This window comes from Numida meleagris, chromosome 4 (genome assembly GCF_002078875.1).
Source record: "Numida meleagris isolate 19003 breed g44 Domestic line chromosome 4, NumMel1.0, whole genome shotgun sequence".
In the NCBI taxonomy this organism is placed as follows: domain Eukaryota; kingdom Metazoa; phylum Chordata; class Aves; order Galliformes; family Numididae; genus Numida; species Numida meleagris.
Genome location: NC_034412.1, coordinates 74055253 through 74074351, shown reverse-complemented (window position 1 = coordinate 74074351; position 19099 = coordinate 74055253). Strand labels below are relative to the sequence as shown.

At 36.9% G+C, this 19099-nt stretch overlaps 1 protein-coding gene across 1 annotated transcript; it reads right to left on the bottom strand.

Moving 5' to 3' along the window:
• On the bottom strand, positions 17790-18240 carry UBE2S (ubiquitin conjugating enzyme E2 S). Its single transcript, XM_021395502.1, is given in 2 exon segments — positions 17790-18132; positions 18134-18240. Coding segments are annotated over 2 exon segments (450 nt in total).

Genomic DNA, 19099 nt, shown 5'->3' with positions numbered 1-19099 from the left:
TCTAACAAAGTTACGATTGATTTGTCATTTCCCATTAACAGTAGGAATAGCTGTAATTTTACGTTTTTATAAAAAAAGGTCAGAAACTGCTCAGAGGAAAGGCAGAGGGAAATATTTCCCACTTTTACAAAAGAATATTTAAACCACCTCCAAAAAATCAAGACCTGGGAAAATATGCCAGGAGACATTTTCTACAAAAAGTAAATGATTTTCCATTTTCTGTATGCCTCCATTTGTATTATATAATTAAAGCACTTAAGTAATGTAAGATTTTAAACTTCTCTCTCATGGAATTCATTAGGTTTTTAAGTAGATTTAAAAAAGAAAACCATAAAAAAAAAAAGAATAGAACCCTGTGAAGTATGGAAAGGAAAATTAATCCCAAACCAATGTTGAACCAAGTCAAACAACCACAAGATGTTTCTAGTATTGTAAATACAAGATTAGCTAAAATGTACTCTTAAAAACCCTCATAACAATATGAGTATTGACTGTTTATGCTAATATTAACAAAACAAAGTTGGCCCAGTTGAATACGGATTTAAAGTAGAAATTAATATTTTAGAGAAATCATAATGAAAAACTGCTATTCAAATCTCTGGAAAGTATTCAAACTGCAGGGAACTTAAAAGAAGAAAGGGTGTAAATGAATCTCTTCCTCAGAATTGTACTATGCAGTTGGCAACAGCCAGGTCACCCCAATTAAGATGCCCGGGAAACGACTTAAGGAACTTTGTTTCTTACAGTACGTAAGGAAATGATGGGGAGGGGCTTCTTAATGATGCCATATAAAGCTTTTTAGCTGGAACTCAGGTAGAAGAAATACCTATTGTATGGAGAAATGAATTTAGCAAAGAACACGAAAGAGATGTGTGTCTGAAAAAAATTCTTTACTTAGCACAAGCAGTGAATGATACAAAAAGAGAAATCAGATTTCTCAAATTTATTTATTATTTTTTCCACAGATAGCTTGCTGGACAACCTCTGTTGCATTAAACAACGAAGTAGCAGGAATCATAACTTTCAGCTATTTTAAAGGAAGTAAAAAAATACATGATATGTATCCCAAACAGAAGGGTTTTAAATTATGATCTGGATAAGATATTGTGAGCAGACCAATCAAAACAGAGTTTTATCTTTGAGGTAAATGGACTGAAACAGATGGAAGAGAGAAAAGTGAACTTTCCTAAAGGCATAACGTCTATGTCACCAGCTGTTACTGGGAGATAATGTGCAGTGACAAGTGATGTATACGAGGAAATACAAATGCCTGTAGTGTTTTTCCTAGTCTATAAGAGCAGCAGATTCTCTTACACCTTTGTCTTGTTTAAAGGAAGGTCTCAAATTTACAATGGCCACTTACACAGCAAATCTTTCATAACTGAATGAGACTGGAAATAAATGTTCCACAAGATCAGCTTAAAAAATAGTTTGCTGATGCTTTGGGGGTAATTAAAACATTATAGAAACATGAGCAAGACACACTCCTTTGCTCTTAAAGGTTTTCTTTTTTCTTTCAAAATTTGAATGCTATTTAGTACAAAAGTATGGTAATTACAGAAATTTTCAGTGATTTCGTACTTGTAGTAGAATGGGATAAACTTTGACATCTGAATAATGTTATAGTAACAAACATTAAAAAGCAGACTACAATAAGATTTTATACATCTGCTTTGAGTGACTAATACAATTCAGAGTACTTATTATTATACTGTGCTGTTAAATCCAGGACTGCTATGGCTGTCTGAGGTTTGTGATCTTCAAATAGTAAGAAGAAAATTGTCTCTGCTTCTTAAAATATGGTGAATATTCTCTCTGTCAGTGTTAGGTTTTTAAAAGGTGCTTAGACAGTTAATAGGTAAAAAATCAGATCTTTATTTTTCAGGAGTATCTAAGAGTATTGTCTATCCCTGGATGAAAATCCTGATATCCAACTATTTCTTCAAGAACCTAAATACGTCTGAAGTCTAGCCCATGGCGCTGAAAGTAAAGGTTTCATAGATTTGGGAATTCCCACTGTGAGCACAATTATTTTCTGAACTTTTTCTTAGACTTTAGCGAGCTATGTCTTGATAATAATATTTACCAAGTTACTTTCATAATTATTTCAATTTTTTTTTTAAAGAAACACCTGTGAATTTCTTAACAAGAGGTATAAAAATTTAAGGAAATGAAGATGAATGAAGTTAAGAAATGCCCCAGCAACAATTTGTGCTTCATCTGGACTTCCCAGAAAACCAACAGGTTCCGTCTTTTTTGTGAGTTATATCTGTTTACCTTCAGTTATATTAATATAGACCAATAGAGAGTTATTCAAAACGTGCAGAAAGGCTTGAGTAAGATTAAATTATCAGCTGCGCACATGGAGCTCACACAGTCTAGTAGACTGCTAAATTGAGATTTTTACTGAGGCAGGCAAGAGTGCAGTCCATGCAACTGTGTCCATGGTAGAAAAATGCTCAGGTCACTACTTTTTATCTTTCATAGAATCATAGAATGGCTTGGGTTGTAAGAAATCTCAAAGATCAAGTTCCAGCCCCCCTGCCGCAGGCAGGGTCGCCAACCTCCACATCTAATACTAGACCAGGCTGCCCAGGGCCCCATCCAGCCTGGCCTTGAACACCTCCAGGGACAGGGCATCCACAACATCTCTGGGCTGCCTGTTCCAGCACCTCACCATCCTCTCAGTGAAAAAACTTCCCCTGATGACTAATCTAAATACTCCCTCCTTTAGTTTAAAACCACCATTCCCCTTTGTCCTATCACTATCTACCTGTGTAAAAAGTTGATTTACCTCCTGTTTATAATCTCCCTTTAAATATTCAAAGGCTGCAATGAGGTCTCCCCGTAGCCTTCTCTTTTCAAGGCTGAACAACCTCAGTTTCTTCAGCCTGTCTTCATAGGAGAGCTCCTCCAGCTCTGTGGTCAGATTTGTGGCCCTCCTCTGGACCATCTCCAAAAGATGCTCCACATCTTTCCTGTGCTGGAGACCCCAGATCTGGTCGCAGTACTCCAGATGGGGCCTCACAAGGGCAGAGCAGAGGGAAAGAATCACCTCCCTTGCCCTGCTGGCCACCCCTCTCCTGATGGAGCCCAGGATACCATTGGCCTTCCAGGCTGCAAGTGCACTCTATTGGCTGAAGTTAAGTTTTTCATCTACCAGGATTCCTAAGTCCTTCCTGGCTGGGCTACTCTCAAGGAATTCTTCTCTCAGTATGTATACGAGATTACCCCAATCCAAGTGCAAAACCTTGCACTTTGCTTTGTTCAATCTCATAAATGAACTCATAAATGCAGGATGCAACTCTAAAATACCCAGTGAAAAACTGATGTAACTGCTTATTTTTGAAAGCAAGCGTATCATAGTACTTCATCTCAGACAAGCTTCAGGTTCAAATGCAAACATCTGAGTGAAGGTGGGAGAGATAGCAATGGGATTATTTCATCATTTCTTTGTGCTTTCATCTTTCACTGAAAATGGTAATCACATGGCTCTGCTAATAGCATTTAAACAGTATAACTATGAGACAGCTTCTCATTATGCTAATAAGGAAAGTAGTCATGACTTCTTTTTTTTTTGAAAACTTCCTGTCATTTTTTTCTGTTGATAGAAAAATCATTTGTATGCAGCAGTGAAAATACCTAACTTTACATATACCTAGCAAACTGACCATGGGTTCAAGTATAAGAAAGTATCTTACATCAGTACAAATATTGTTTCCTTTTTACATGATTTTCTTTAATTTGTAGAAGAGTGTTGATTTGTTTATACTATACATTAGTCATTAGAAAAGTTCTAAGCCATCCCGTTTGTCTAACCCTTTGTATGAACTTTCAAGGAGACATCCATTCTTTGTATAACAAATATTTACTGAGCTCCAAAAATATTTTACACAGCACTTGGGATACCATGAAGAACTAGTCTGGTGAATTTCTTCAAAATTACAGTATCTGTAAGTCACATACCACATAGGGAAAGCAGCTTATCTTCATGCATCTTCTCTGCCTCTTTATGCTGTGTTTAGAAGGCAAATAGATGGTTTGATCAACTGCATTGCATCCAGGACAAATAAAACCTGTGAGCAGTTTTATTTTGTGGGGATTTTTTTTGGAAGATGAGTTTTCTCAGGGATAACAGTGTTTTCTAAGGGATGTAACTAAAAAAAATTACTAGAGACATCTTTAACATGCTCTTTGGGTTCATAGATACAGGAAATGCACATGGGTAAAGTGACACGAAAATCCTAGAGTTAGGCTTCCTATAAATTAAAAAAACCCAGATTCCTTTAAGTCTACAGTTCCTCTATGTGCAGAATGCTGTACTTATAGTTAATATCACGTGTTTTCCTTTTAGAATTAGATATTCAGCCCACATTCTGGCATTTCTAAATGATTGGTAAATTCATGGTGAGTTTGCGTATTTTTTCAGATGAATCAAGCCCTTGACTAAGATATTTTAATTGCTACAATTTGAATAACTAATTCCAAGTTTTGAAAATGAGTTGAAGGTAGTATGTGATTAACTACTGCTAATGAAGCTGTTACCTGATTAAGTAACATTTCATGCTTGGAACTGATTATATCTAAATGCAAATTAAATTGATTTGAATTGTCAATTTTTTCCTGGATTAATAGTATTTTTTTTTTTTTTTTTTATGTTTGGGACTTAGTGTTATGCAGTGTACCTTGTTGATTTTATTGTACTGGCCACTCTCTAAGTTTAAATGCCTAATATGGGCTCAGAGAAGTTCTGCTTCAATCAAGTGTAGTCTCTATTCACATAATCAAAACTTAAAATTTTATTTACTGGAAAAATTAGCCCCAAAAATTAAACTTAATTTTAGTAAAATGATAGCTAGTCACATTGCTATCAGGTATTCACAGTGCTGCATGCAAACTGTAAGAATTGCAGCAAAGATCCCAGTGGAGGGATGCAAAAGTTTTTATCATTTTAACAAGGTCAAAAGGATCCAAAATAGAACAAAATAGCTAGGGATGTCTGGCAACAAATTCTTTCATGGCAGCATGGTTTTTCCATTCTCAGCTTAGCCTAAAGTAATGGAACCATCTGAAATGGTGGTTAACTTAAGTTTTATTTATACCCATTTTTTTTTCAATCTACTCCAAAAGTGAATGCAGAAAGAGAGAAGGAAAATAGTTTTGAAGAGGAGACATCACACAAAGAATAAAAGACTGTTCACAAGAGCAAAATTAGTCCTAGCAATACTAATGACAGAAAACAGCCTACAGTTTGTATCTCCACCGTGCAATGAGAATGCCAGTCGGACCATTGCTGAAATAATTTCTCAGGCCACTGTATTTTTATCAGAGAGGAATGAAATCATTTGTGTGGGCTTTGCAACTGAACAACCTAGGGAGCTTCTGTGACGATCACAGCACTCAGAGACTTCGCTAACTTTTCTACATCAATCTGATAAAAATCTTGGAAGATTACTACATAGGAAGATTTTCAGGAATGAAGGTAATGATACCGGTTGGAACTGTACTGTCAACAAAATAAGATGGGCTAGTAGGATGTCCTACTGTCAGATATCCCAGAGTAGCAGAAGCTCTTTAACACAGGATCTGGTTTATCTAATTTTACTTATATTACTAGGTTTTCTGGTTATAACCAAAGCATTTTGGATTAAAACATGATGCAATATGAAAAAGGCTGAAAGAACCCGAGTAACATCTCCAGATTAATTCTGAAAACCAATCAGTGAGGTTATTCCAAAGTTAGCAAGTTCTAAGCATATGTATTTTCTGCATAACCAGAACTTCCCAAACTGGCTAAAATTAGCCAGTGGCACAGTGCACCAGTTATTTTTGGAAGACAAAGTGTACTGCACGTCTTCACAATGAACAGATGGAAAAAACACAGTATAAACCTTGCTAATCTGACACTGCAGTTGTTGACCATGTCTTCACCGTCTGTGTTAAATAAGTGTTAACAGTTTTTTGATCTACCACATGGTAATTTGTTGACATTTGATTTGAGCTCAACTTTATAGTTTCTGGACTTACAAGTTGCTTGAAGATAACATGAGCTAATCATTTTCACATGGATCAAAGAGTCAGTCACACAAATGGCTAATAAGTGCAATAACAGGACAAGATAAATGTGTTTGCTTAGATTAGCATTCTATCCATCACTAACTCATGAAAAGAATCAAATTACTTAATATTTTTTCAAAGCAAGTCCTGTGCAGATAAAGTAAATAAATTTATGAAATCAGAACTCTCAGGGAACATGTTTGGTTTAGCACTGACAATACATTTGAAAAAAAAAAATCCAACAACAAAAAGAACCAAACAAAACAAAACAAAACAAAAAAAAAAACAATGAAGAGGATTTACAGACAGTAAACTGGTTTCAAATCTATTTGAGAGGTGAATCATCGGAGCACATCAGTACAATGTTGATTTTTTTACTTGTGCGCAGTGGAGGTAAGACTCATGATCACATCTTGTGATGTGAAAACAGTGATGATTGGTAAGTGACGGATACTGTACTTGTTTGTGTCACCTGTCCCCTTGGGTCAGCACTGAAATTCTCTTTTAGTGACATTCTAGAAAACCCATCATTTTATAATAGCGCAGTTCACATAGCAGATATCCTGCAATTGAAGTGTTATTAATATATGAATACTTTCACAGGTTAAGTCTTTATAGCACCACGTAATAGGTCTTAAAACACTATTCACCAACACTGAAAGCATTCTCTGTGTCTCACATGCAATACCATTACACTGTACACCAAAATTACCATATAGCTGTAGAGTACAGTACAGTAGACTCTTCAGGAATTTACAGGAAATTTGTACACCATTTCTAGCTTTTTAAAGATTTTCCTAATCCCCAAACTTTTCTGAATCCATATTCACAGTATTGAAAGTGTTCCCTGGGCAACTTGACTTAGCTGTGCATGTCCCTGTTCATTGCAGGGGAGTTGGACTAGATGACCTTTAAAAGTCCCTTCCAACACTAAGGCTACTCTGATTCATCATATCCCATTTTTCAGCTAATTGGCACATTAAGACTTAGAGTGATTCTCTGGCTTGAAACAAGAAAGTTTCATCAGTGTGAAACATACAACTGCATTTTGGAACCTATACGATCCCTGGGTCAAGATCCTCAATTAAATTTGCTCTTTTCTGTATGAAGGGGGTACACTTCTCTGATTTTTGGAAACCTGGTAAAGGATGCTGTGATTTAATGACTACAGTAAAATTGGAATGCATTCATGGTTCTGTTATGTGGCAAACTCTGGGACCTAAGATAACTGTTTAAATTCTGTAAACTGAGACCTGGGGTAACAGTTTAAACACTGAGTTCTTCTCTCTGCCTTTTCTTTCCATTAGTGACTATATTAAAATATAAAATACCTACGTGTGAGTTTATTTCTAAGCTCAACAGAAGAAAAAACTGGAGAACCTTATGGTCCTTTTCATACAGGGGAGCAGATTCGGTGGTCAAATATTATTTTCTAACCTTAAGGAAGATAGGAATAATTTTGCACTTCACAGAGATAGTAAGGTCTAAATTGTTAACATTGGTGGAGCCCATTCAGAAACTCAGACAGATTGAGAAAGAAATACGATCCAAGATCTCAGTCAATTTAAACCAGTGTTGAGAAATTCAGGACGCTTTTCTTTCAACTACACTGGTGCCAGGTAACTTAGAAGTACCTATCTTAGTATGCTTGTGAAATAGGATGGACATAACCAAAGTAATTCAAGATTTATTGCGGTAGAACTGTGCGGAAAATAAGTCCTTTTCTACTGGCAGGAAAATTAGGGGAATAATTCATAACAAATCACTTATTAATTTATCATATTTTATCTTTTATTCTGTGCAAGACTCGTTCGTATATGGGTCGTTATTTTCTCTGATGTATACATTATTCACTGTATTATTTCTCAGCACTTTTAGCTCTGAAGATTGCCTGCTAGAAGTTCATTGTAAGCATTCATTACTCAAAATCTGTGCAGTTCATCTCAGAAAAGTGTCATGTAGTATATTTTTGGTTGTTTGCTGATTAGTTGAGCTTAATTCTTAGATTTCCAGTATGAAACACGAAATAGAAACTTGCTTTCCAAGCTTACTATTACCTATTATTTATAAGATGCTGTGTTGATAAATAAACTCAATTCTTATAAGATCCATGAAAATCTCAAAAAAAAAAAAATAAGGCACAGACCCTTTATGTGTCTTAAAGTAACTGACATATTCTTATTAGACTTTTTTTAGGAACCAGTATTTGCAAAACTCATTATAATTTTTTCTGCTCTAGCTTCATCTTGAAGTTGCAATTGAAGTGCAATCAGCTCTAGAGAAAATCAGTCATCTGTCAGAGATGCCCCACAACAGTTGAGACAGCAGTTGTGACTAGAATAATGGCATGTTCCTCATATAACTAGAATATTACTAGAGCACTTTTACCATTTTCTTGATATAATTTATCACTTAAGCTACATATCTAAGAAGACTGTTTATTTACAGTATGACAAACTGTGTGTTCATCAAGTTTATTTATAGAGATGTTTTCCCAATTCTAATGTTAATTTGTTGACATCACTAGGAAAACTGTCAGAAATAGGAAATGAGATGCACTGCCCATTTAACTTGGTGTTGCATCTCTCATGCTGCCCAACACAGGAGCTTTCTGAAGGTGAGAGCAGCTTGCATTAGCAAAGGTATGAAAAACTATCCTTAAAAATCACATGCCGTGTTGAATTTAGTTTATTCCATTACCTCCTCCATGCTGTTGAGTTTCAGTCGGGTTGGATTGGTGGACTCTTTCATTTCAAACGATGATTACATGAACTTGTCATCCAGGATCTGGACTGGCAGCTGAAATCCAAGACACACTTTCTGCACTGTTGGGAAGCAACATCTTATAGTTTTGAGGAACTTGTCACTGAGTCAACCTCCCAGCTTTTCAATGGGGAACTAGCTTCTGATATCACCAAGAACAGTTTACAAAATTGCCAGTGTTTCAAAACAATGTGACAGTGTAATAATGTGAGAGAAAATATAAAAATAAGGAAATAAATCCTCAATTTTGATTTTAGGATTTTTTTTTTCATCATGGTAAAATCTCTGAATGTGACCATTTGCAAAATTTGTGCTAACCTTGTATGCTTAAAATCATTCTTGTTGTTAAAATAATATTTATATCTATTTTGGTTTTCCGAGAGAGAAACTCAAATACTCCATAGAGTGCAACGCTGAAACAGCAGAACACACTAATGTACAAAACTGAATACTCCAGTATTTTTTTCCTGACTTACAGAATGCTCTCTAGGTGTGGGACTGGACTTACTGGCAAAGTATGAAAAATTAAATTCAATTTGTGATCTTATGCAATTAAATTAAATGATCTTTGAATATACTTAACATTAGGATGACTGAATCTCTTATGGCATACTGCTCTTATTAACATACATTAGTACTGAATATAGTCTTTGATTTTTGGCACACTAAATTTTTTGTATGCAAATGATGTGTAAAATGGCTAATGATTTTACTTGTGTGTAGCAGTGGCATTTTTGAAGCATCTGTTTAGTCTTTCTTTTAAGGAGATTAAAAATGCAATTGAATCTTTAGAAGTCCAGTTGTAGCAAAATTAGGAGAGGAATTCTCTGAAGAAAAAGTAGCAACGCTGAAAATGTGAGTCCTCAGTTTTGTGTGTGTATATATATATATATACACATGTACACACGTGTATGTATATATATAAATGTTATTTGTGAGTCAGCACAAGTCATTATCTGTCATGGCATGTGCTATCACTATACTTATCCACAGAAGCAAAAGAGAAAGAGGGAAACATTCTGCTTTAGTGACAACTCAGTCATTGTTTCCCTACATTATGATATTTGTAGATGTTATCTGGGAATTTGGGAGAATCTACCTATATTTTCAAAGTTGCTCAAGTTCCTGGTGGATGTACGTACATAAGTTTACACCTAAGTCATCTCATTGCGGCAATCACATAAATTGTGCATAGGTGTTACCTTGGTAATTCTAACTGTAGTTACATTATAAATGGAAGAAATCAAATGCAAAGTAACAGTAACATTGAGAAATTTGGTTTAGCATAACCTCCATTTCTCTTAGCCATCTCTGTTATGTATACATGCTATTAGAAGAAGAGAACTGTGAAACATTGGTCACCGTATAAAAAATAGTTAATATATTGGAGAAAAAAATTGCGTACTAAGTATTTTAAATTCCATTAAAAAAATCTATGCACTCAACATAAATACATTAACAAGTTATGGTAATTATAATTCAACTCATCAAATGGAATTAATTCAGAAGAAAACCAACAGAAATAAATATAGGTGGTTTTTTTCTGATTGTATCCAGGAAAATGCTTAATGCTGGAACTTATGAACGCATATTAAAAAAATAAAAACTTGAACAAGTGAAGGAACTTAATGCAAACACACAGAAAATTGATAAGAAAAGTACCTGTCCTTTAGATGAGATTTGAAGAAAAATGGAAGCTAATGAAATGGAAGGGGTTTGTTATTTTTCGTCATTTTACCCCTTTGTCCTGTGCACATTTTCTGCATCACTTAGAGATCATAATCTTCCTTCTGTTTGTAACATTCCTCTGTTCTTTGCGTTTTCCCTTCAACCTGGAGCCCCTGCCGTCAGGGGCCTGATTCAGGGCATAGTGAATTCCTGTGAGTTGTAGTCACTTTCTGCTACCTGCTCCTGCTGGAAGAAGCAGTACCAGGTTTGAAATTGCTGCTGGGACATCTCCAAATTTCCTATTGCCATGGCTCAGCTGCTGTTGGATTATACCAGACGACAACCTCTTCAATAATACTGTATATTCAGATCTTTTTTACTTCAGCTTTCAAACGTTGCCTCTCTTTTGTACTTGGCTGCACAATCTCCCACCCCTCATTTTCTGTGAGTTCTCACATCCTTTATGCAGTTTCTGACCCCACCACCAATCTATTGCTTGGGTCTTCCTTTTCTTGTGATTGCCCCATGAAGTCCTTCCCTTTCAACTCTCATGCCTTTCAACTCTTTCAGAATCCTCTCCTTCACTAGGTGACTTTTTTGTCAGTGATGATAGTTCTTTCATCTCTATCATCTGGTCAGCTCCCCACTCAGACAAGCTGCCTCAGTTCTTATACCTGTAAAGCCTTTTGAAGAAACACACAATGATCTTCTACTCTCCTCTTTCACCCATGTCACTGTATGCTGATTTTACCCAGGAAGCATTTCTTTCTCCTTTCTCTGATGCACTTGACTAATGCTCACATCTCACAGCTCCAACTGTTCCAAGGTCACACAACTACTAGTGCACATTATAAAATGCTTAGATGTTTATGAAAAAGTGCAAGTAACAATCACCTAACAATCTCTATAGCTGACTAAATATCAGGAGATTTTTATTTCACTGTGCAGTGTATTTCAATGTTAGAGAATAAAATACAGCAATGGGTATTTTATCCCATTGATAAAATCCTGAATCCCTGCTGAGGATCACACCAAAACCTGGATGTTTATTCCAGGACTTGCTTCCAAGATAGGGATATTGTTTGTTTCAAACTAACTGAGCTTGAAAAGGCATTTTAAGTACTAAAAAAGAATTCAAACATTTCTCCTTAAAGTTTTGTGAAATGGCTTGAGACTGGAATAAAATCTGTGATGAGGCTTAATAAGAAATAGTCTAAAAAAAAAGTGATATATCCTATTTTATCCTCTTTGTTTAACAAAGTGTTTACAGCTCTACTTTTCAGGAACATTTTGTGGTTGCATGTATACTTCTGTGGAATATGTATTATATGATAACAATAACATTAGCAGTCATGCCTAAACACCATCAGCTAATTTCTATTTTTTTTTAATTCTATATTCATTAGATAGTTTCAGAAATGAACAATATCACCTGAATGCAAATATAAATTTTGAAGAGATAATAGTCATACTTTAAAACTATCCAAAAGTTTTAAAGATCATCCAAATTATTTTGATCTGGAAACTGCTTTAAAAATCTCACAGCCAGAGATCTTCCGCCACTTCTATAGAACAGGACTGAAAATAGGAATCTTTTAAGCAAATCTCTTCTTCTTTTCTTAAATAAGAAAGTGATGTGTGGACATGAGGAATGTATTTATCTGAAGTTCACAATACCTTAAAAAATACCTTTGCCTCTGGGATTAGAGCTGTCAAGAATAAGAAAATTATGTAGCATAGAATAATCAGAGATTTAGACTTCTGGGCTTTATTCTCAGTTGAAAAAAGAAATTTTGAAACATTTCATTGAGAGAGGATATTGAAAATTAATGGACAGAAATGTCACAACAGCAGTAAGTGTTCTTATTCTTTCTTCTTTTAATTTCATATGTGGAATGATACAAATGTATTTCAACTTGTAACAAAGTTTTTCAAAATTGTATTGTAGGAATGTAACATTAGAATATTCTAATATTATACTACGAAAATGACAGAAGTTTCTTCGTCTTGAGTAAAAGTACATTTCAGTAAAATATTTGTTTCCGAAGTATTTCATTTCCACAGAAAATACTTTTTAAAAGGGGAATTTATTAGTCTTTTTCTTCTTCTTCAATCTAAAAATGTCTCCAGATTGGAAGGGATACTTAAACACACTTTTAGATTACATACAAAAGAGAATTTAACACTAAAAATAACTAACCTTTTTTATTCCTTGCTAAGATCAGTCCAATGTCATTCAGAGGTCTGTATATAACACAATGCATGATGGTACTATGTCAATGGGTTGCCAACGGTTGGTATTCTTTTTAACAAAAATATTAGTGTTGTTCAAGAGCCTTTTACAAACAAAAGGATTTTTATTCAGAAACACTGTGCAGAATTATAAAAATGTTTTGTATAGCCTATAAGTGTTATATTGGAAAAAAAGGAAATTAATAAAATACATCTAAAAAACTCAAAAGATACAAGTGAGATTGCAGTATTTTTCTGTCTACAGAAGTGCAATTCCTTTTTTGTTTACTCATTCAAAAGACATTAATGTCAAATTTCCTTTGTGTTGTACCCACATTCAGATCATATGCCTATGTACAGAGCTTACTAAATAAGCACCAAATACTGGTGACCCTGCACTCAGCAGGGGGCTTGAAACTCAATGATCTTTGAGGTCCTTTTCAATCCAGGCCGTTTTACGATTCTATGAAATATCTGGAATTGCTCCGGCCCAAGTGCAGCACCTTGCATTTGGCCTTGTTGAACCTCGTTAGGTTCACATGGGCCCACTTCTCCAGCCTGTACAGGTCCTTCTGCATGGCTTCCCTTCCCTCCAATGTTTTGACTGCATCGCTCAGCTTAGTACTGTCTGCAAACTTGCTGAGGGTGCACTTTATGCCATCGTCTATGTCATTGACGAAGACATTGAAGAGCACCAGTCCCAAGACTGAGCCTTGGGGGACACCACTTGTGACTGGCCTCCACTCTGACACAGAGCCATTAATCACAACCCTTTGGCTGTGTTCAGCCAACCAGTTCTTAATCCACTGAACAGTCCATCCTTCAAATCCATACCTCTCCAATTTGGAGAGAAGGATGTGGTGAGGGACCATGTCAAAGGCTTTGAATGATTTTGATTTGAAAATTTTGAAGACATTACTTTTGTAATGAATTGACCTTGTTTAAAATTATTAAGAATCTGACATTTCAGTAAATAAAATACTGGCAATTTTGAATCATCTATTCCCCAAACCCCTACTTTTTAGCTTTATAGACCTCGAAAGTTACATTATTGTCTTTTTATAGTTGTTCTAGCAGCCAAACCTCTACTGCTTGTGTACTTACATATTGACTGAGTATTCAAGGATTATTTCATGTTCTAAGCTTTTATAACTTCAATGAGATTTTCAAAATATAGTTATATGATTCAGTCAGAAGTGATTAGGTCATGTTCTTTTCATTTTTATAAGTTGCTGTCATCAATTGTATCAGTACAATAATCAGGCAAAGAACTTGGCTAATGGAAAACTCAAGTTGGAAGAGTTAAATACATCATAGTCATGTACAGTTGTCTTGCTGTGAAGTTAGGAAAGCCTTTGATGGAGACAATGGGAAGAATTATTGAAACTTAACATATATCCAGTGACACTGGGTATAAAAGTGAGATATTACGTGCTGTGTTATAAACATACCTACTCTGTAAACAAAATTCCTTTTATGCTTATTTGCTACCTATACGCATGAATAACCTTCCTAATTATCGGATATTAAAATTCTCCAGTTGACATAGAGATATAAAATATACTTTCAAGAAAGCAGAATTCGGGCAAAGCGTGTTGGTAAGACAGTGAGCATCTTGCTCAGCCAAGGGTAAGGGTGGCAGCTGGAGGTTGAAGCGAAGTAGGGGTGTGCCCCTACAACTCTCAGGTCTCTCCCTCCTCAGGAGATGCCTGAAGCACAAAAGCAGGCTGGTATGAGAGTCTGGGATGAGTCAAGGACTCCAGGGGCACTGCCTTGAGGCAGAGTGAGGAAGAACAGGGGAAGGTTCAAGAGGGAATCTAAAGGAATGAGAAAAAGAATGGGAATCTAAAGGTGGGAGAAAGGCTGTGACTTCCACTGCAGCAAGAAAAAGCTTGGTCATTGTTTTATCTGGAATTGCTTCAACATATGAGTTGACAGTACAAGACAGATATAGTATAATACAGAGGAAAATTGTTGCCTTTGCTACTCAGAACCTACAATCACTGTGAAAAACAACACCAATTTACTTGTGAGTGTATTGTTTGACATCCTTGCCCTTTGGCTAAAACATACCCTTGCAAAATAGTTTCCTGCCTACATGATACTGTAAGTTCAACACAATAGTAGTTAAGCACTTTCTATACTCATTAGAGAAACTACAGTGTGAATTGTCAATAATTTGAGTCAAAGACTTTCAATTTCTAAGCATTGGGCTGGGCTTTACTGTTGTATCATTTGCTTCCCAGTATCTCAGAAGTGCCCAAATGCAGGGGGTATCTCAGGGTCAGCATGCAGCTGAGGGAAGGTGTCAGCTGAAGATTGATTTGCAGGTCATCACAAACAATCTGTCCTATGACAAGCATCTTAAAAAAAAAAAAGACCTGTGGAGCTGGACTGGGATCAAATGCCATTTTTTTTCAGGCTGAGATCAATGCCCAGCTTAGTGGAATGCTTTCAGGAGCAATGGGAAACGATAAGCACAGAGCTTGCTAGCATTGTGAGACATGATACCTCTTATTGACCAACTGTGTTAGAAACAATGAGAAAATTACTGGGGCTCTGTTACAGTTTACTGAAGTAAAATGAAAGATGAAGTATGCCATTAGAGATAGCAATATGGAAAGGTATAGGTAATGTATACATCCCAAGACTTTGATCACAGCCACATACTCTAAGATGTGGTAGTACACTATACCAGGGCTATCTTGGAGAAAAACCTACCCCCAACATCATAATTTTAACCTCAGGAAAAAATAAATAGTGGTTCTGATTTCACATAAATTTGCCATTTGTAATTATTTATAGAAATTCTTGCTCTGGGATGGCAAGCTTGTTCTAATATTTTTGAGTCTCTGAAAAACATTGAATAATCATAAAACTTGCTCAGTTGAGAAAACACAGCAGTGGGGAAGAATGCTGTGAGAAATATGAGAAATTATTATTAACAATAATAGTGTTTTGCTGCCAGCATCTGACATAGCACCTTACCCAGAAAGAAAAACTCTTATCACCAATAAAACTAAATACTGGTAATTTATGTGACACCCTTGCACTCTAGTAGAAAACTGCATCTGAGAGAGTCTTTAGTGCCTTTGGATTAATTTGTAGTTCTTTCTTGTTTTAGACTCTTGAACACAAAAATCTGGATTGTTCTTAGCACAATATTTGTCACTATTTTATGTCTGCAGCTATTCAGGCATTCCTTTTCCCCTTTGTCTCAGGTTTTATGTTGTAATGAATAACTCTTCCCTGTGGCAGCATGTGATCAGATTGTAAAAATGCTCTGATTATATACATGCAGTATATTCTTTATATTGTGTGGTTTTATACAACCATACTTCAACATCTGCAATATCTCAGTGAGTGTTATATTCTGAAGCATCCAATTACAAGCCAAAGTAATTTAGCTGTGTTTTGTACAAAAGTTACTATAACTGATTTTAAACATTACCCAAAACGTGTGACTGTTTCATGTTTCTCTGGTAAAATACTTATCAAATGGATTGAGTAATTTTATATTCCTTAGTGGTATTCTGTTTCTTTTGGAAGAATAAACTTTGAAAGATATATTTCATTCCTACCAAGAATGACCTGCTGGGGAAAAGATCATTCCTGCATGGCACATGACTCCAAAGATATGATACAACCCACAAGGAAAAAAACTGACACAGCAGACTGAGATCTTCAGTAGTTTCTCCCTCACTGGGACTGCTCCTGAAACTGAACAAAAGGGAAGACCCTAGTTCCTCTCCTTCTTCACCCAGCTGGCTATCTGCTCTGGTGCTCTGTGCTCTCGATGGCAATAAGTCAATCTAATTTCATGGAAAGTCTTGAGGTGATGTGGTCTTCCAAAGCAGGGCCTTTGGCACTATCAGTGAAATAACAGAAAAAAAGTGGTTTATCCTGCCAAAACAAGCAAGGTCTGTTTAGATAATACTAAATTATGTATTACTATTTTAATCTTTGTAGGAAAAGTAGTACTTCATGACAAAAAAAGAGGCAGAAAATGAAACAATACTCTTGCAGTGACAATATCAGAATACAGAATTTGTCAAAAACAAATTGTATTTCACTTTTTTCCTTTGGGGTTTTAATATCAAGACTGAATGTCTCAGCTAAGAGACAGAATTTGAGAAAGCTACATGTATTTCACAGATACACCTAATGAAGATGTGACTTCAGCATCAGGATCTGTGTAAATCCCTTGAAAATATTAAAAACATTTCAGTATATAAAATTTATTTGCAGTGCTAATAGCACATTCTTCACCTCTGTGGGTTTTGTTTTGTTTTGTTTTGTTTTGTTCCCCACCTCAGTGGTTAATTAAAGGTGGATGCCCAGGCTGTCCCTTTTCTCTGCCGAAGATCACTGCTTCCCAAGAAGAATTATTGTCTGAGATGCTTTAAATCTTTAAATACTGTGCTTGAACAGGTTGGCTACTTGCACATGGTTTAAGTTGGCTTCTTTCTTCTTGTGTTACAGCAATACAGAAACTTGATGTTAAGGGCTCAAAAAAGAAAAAAAAAAGGAGTTTTGAGCACTACACTAATTACCTTGCCTCTGACCTCAAAATCAAAGAAAACATTCATTAACTATAAAGTGTTTGAAAAAATGTGAATCAACTATAGAAGAAAGATTATCAAGGAGTAAATTAACATACCAAGTGCTATTTGCTGCACAAAATTAACTGAAGAACAAATTATTAATTCTTCAATGTATTTTAGTTGTATAGAACCATGGAATCATCAAGGTTGGAAAAGATCTCTAAGAACGTCTAGTCCAACTGTTAACCCAACAAGCCATGCCCACTAAACCATGTCATTCAGCACAACATCTGCATATTTCTTTAACACCTCCAGGGACGATGATTCCACCACTTCCCCAGGCAGCCTGTTCCAATACCTCACCACTCTATCTGAGAATAATTTTTTCCTAATATTCAACCTGAACCTCCCTTGACACAACTTAAAGCCATTACCTCTTGTCCTATTGCTAGTTACCCAGGAAAATCTGTCCCTATGTATATCACAGCCTCAGGTACTTTTCAAGGAGCAAAACACTTTGGGCATTCAGTTGTGATGAAAATAAAAGAAAATAAAATTGTAATGAAAATAGAGATTCATGGACATCTGCCTTAAGCAGAGGCAGTGGATGGTCAGCAGCATGTGCCGCAGCCCCAGCTTGGGGCTCCAGTCCCTCTTGAGGACGTTGATGCACATCTCCCTGCTGGGCCCCATGTTGGGGTGGAAGATCTTGGTCAGGAAAAACCCATAGTGGGGGGATGATGGGAATTCCTTCCCCAGCACCAGCTTCATCTGCAATAGCCCCCCTGCGTACAGCATGCCCTCGGGGCCCTCAATGGTGACCTGCACATTGGTGACGTCCTCCTCACTGGGGAAGACTTTGATTGCTGGGGGGGTCCGACGTCAGTGTGGACACCTCCTTGTAGAGTAGGTGCAGGGTGTGGGGGGGTAGGTTCTCCACGTTGGAGGTCTGCCACACTCCACTGTGGGGCTCCATAGCGCCAGGCCTGGAGCGGGGCGGTACTGCAGAGCTGGGAGGACCCCTCCCCGGAGTGAGGGCAGAGGCTGTGGCTGCCCATAGGCGCCTGCGCTGTCCCCGCTGTGCTGAGGATGCCTTCCTCCACTGCTGCCCACCCTATCAGGATTCTTTGACCAAGGATCCGGATAAGGCTGAGGTACTTAACGCCTTCTTTGCCTCAGTCTTCAATAGTAAGACTAGTTGTGCCCTGCGCACGCAGCCCCTTGGGGTAGCAGATGGGGAATGGAATAGGCCATGCACAAGCCACCATGGGATGGTTTTGGACCTGCTCTGAAAGCTGGACACTCACAAGTCCATGGGGCCAGATGGATTGCACCCTAGAGTGCGGAGGGAGTTGGCGGATGTGGTTGCCAGGCCGCACTCCATCATCTTTCAGCGGTCCTGGCTAACAGGGAATGTCCCGGTTGACTGGAGACTAGCAAATGTGACTCTCATCTTCAAGAAGCACTGGAAAGATGATCCTGGTAGCTACAGACCTATCAGTCTCACCTCAGCGCCAGGGAAGATTATGGAATGGATAATCTCAGGATACATCGTGGATCAGTTAAATGTAAACCATGGGATCAGGCCCAGTCAGCATGGGTTTATGAATGGTAGACAAATCTGTTTGACAAACCTGATTTCATTCTATGACAAGGTGACCCGCTTAGTGGATGAAGGTAAGGCTGTCGATATGGTATACCTGGACTTCAGTAAGGCTTTTGACACTGTCCCCCACAGCATCATAGAATCATAGAATTAGCTAGGTTGGAAAAGACCTACAAGATCACCTAGTCCAACCATCCACCAATAACCCCACTAAACCATGTCTCTCAAC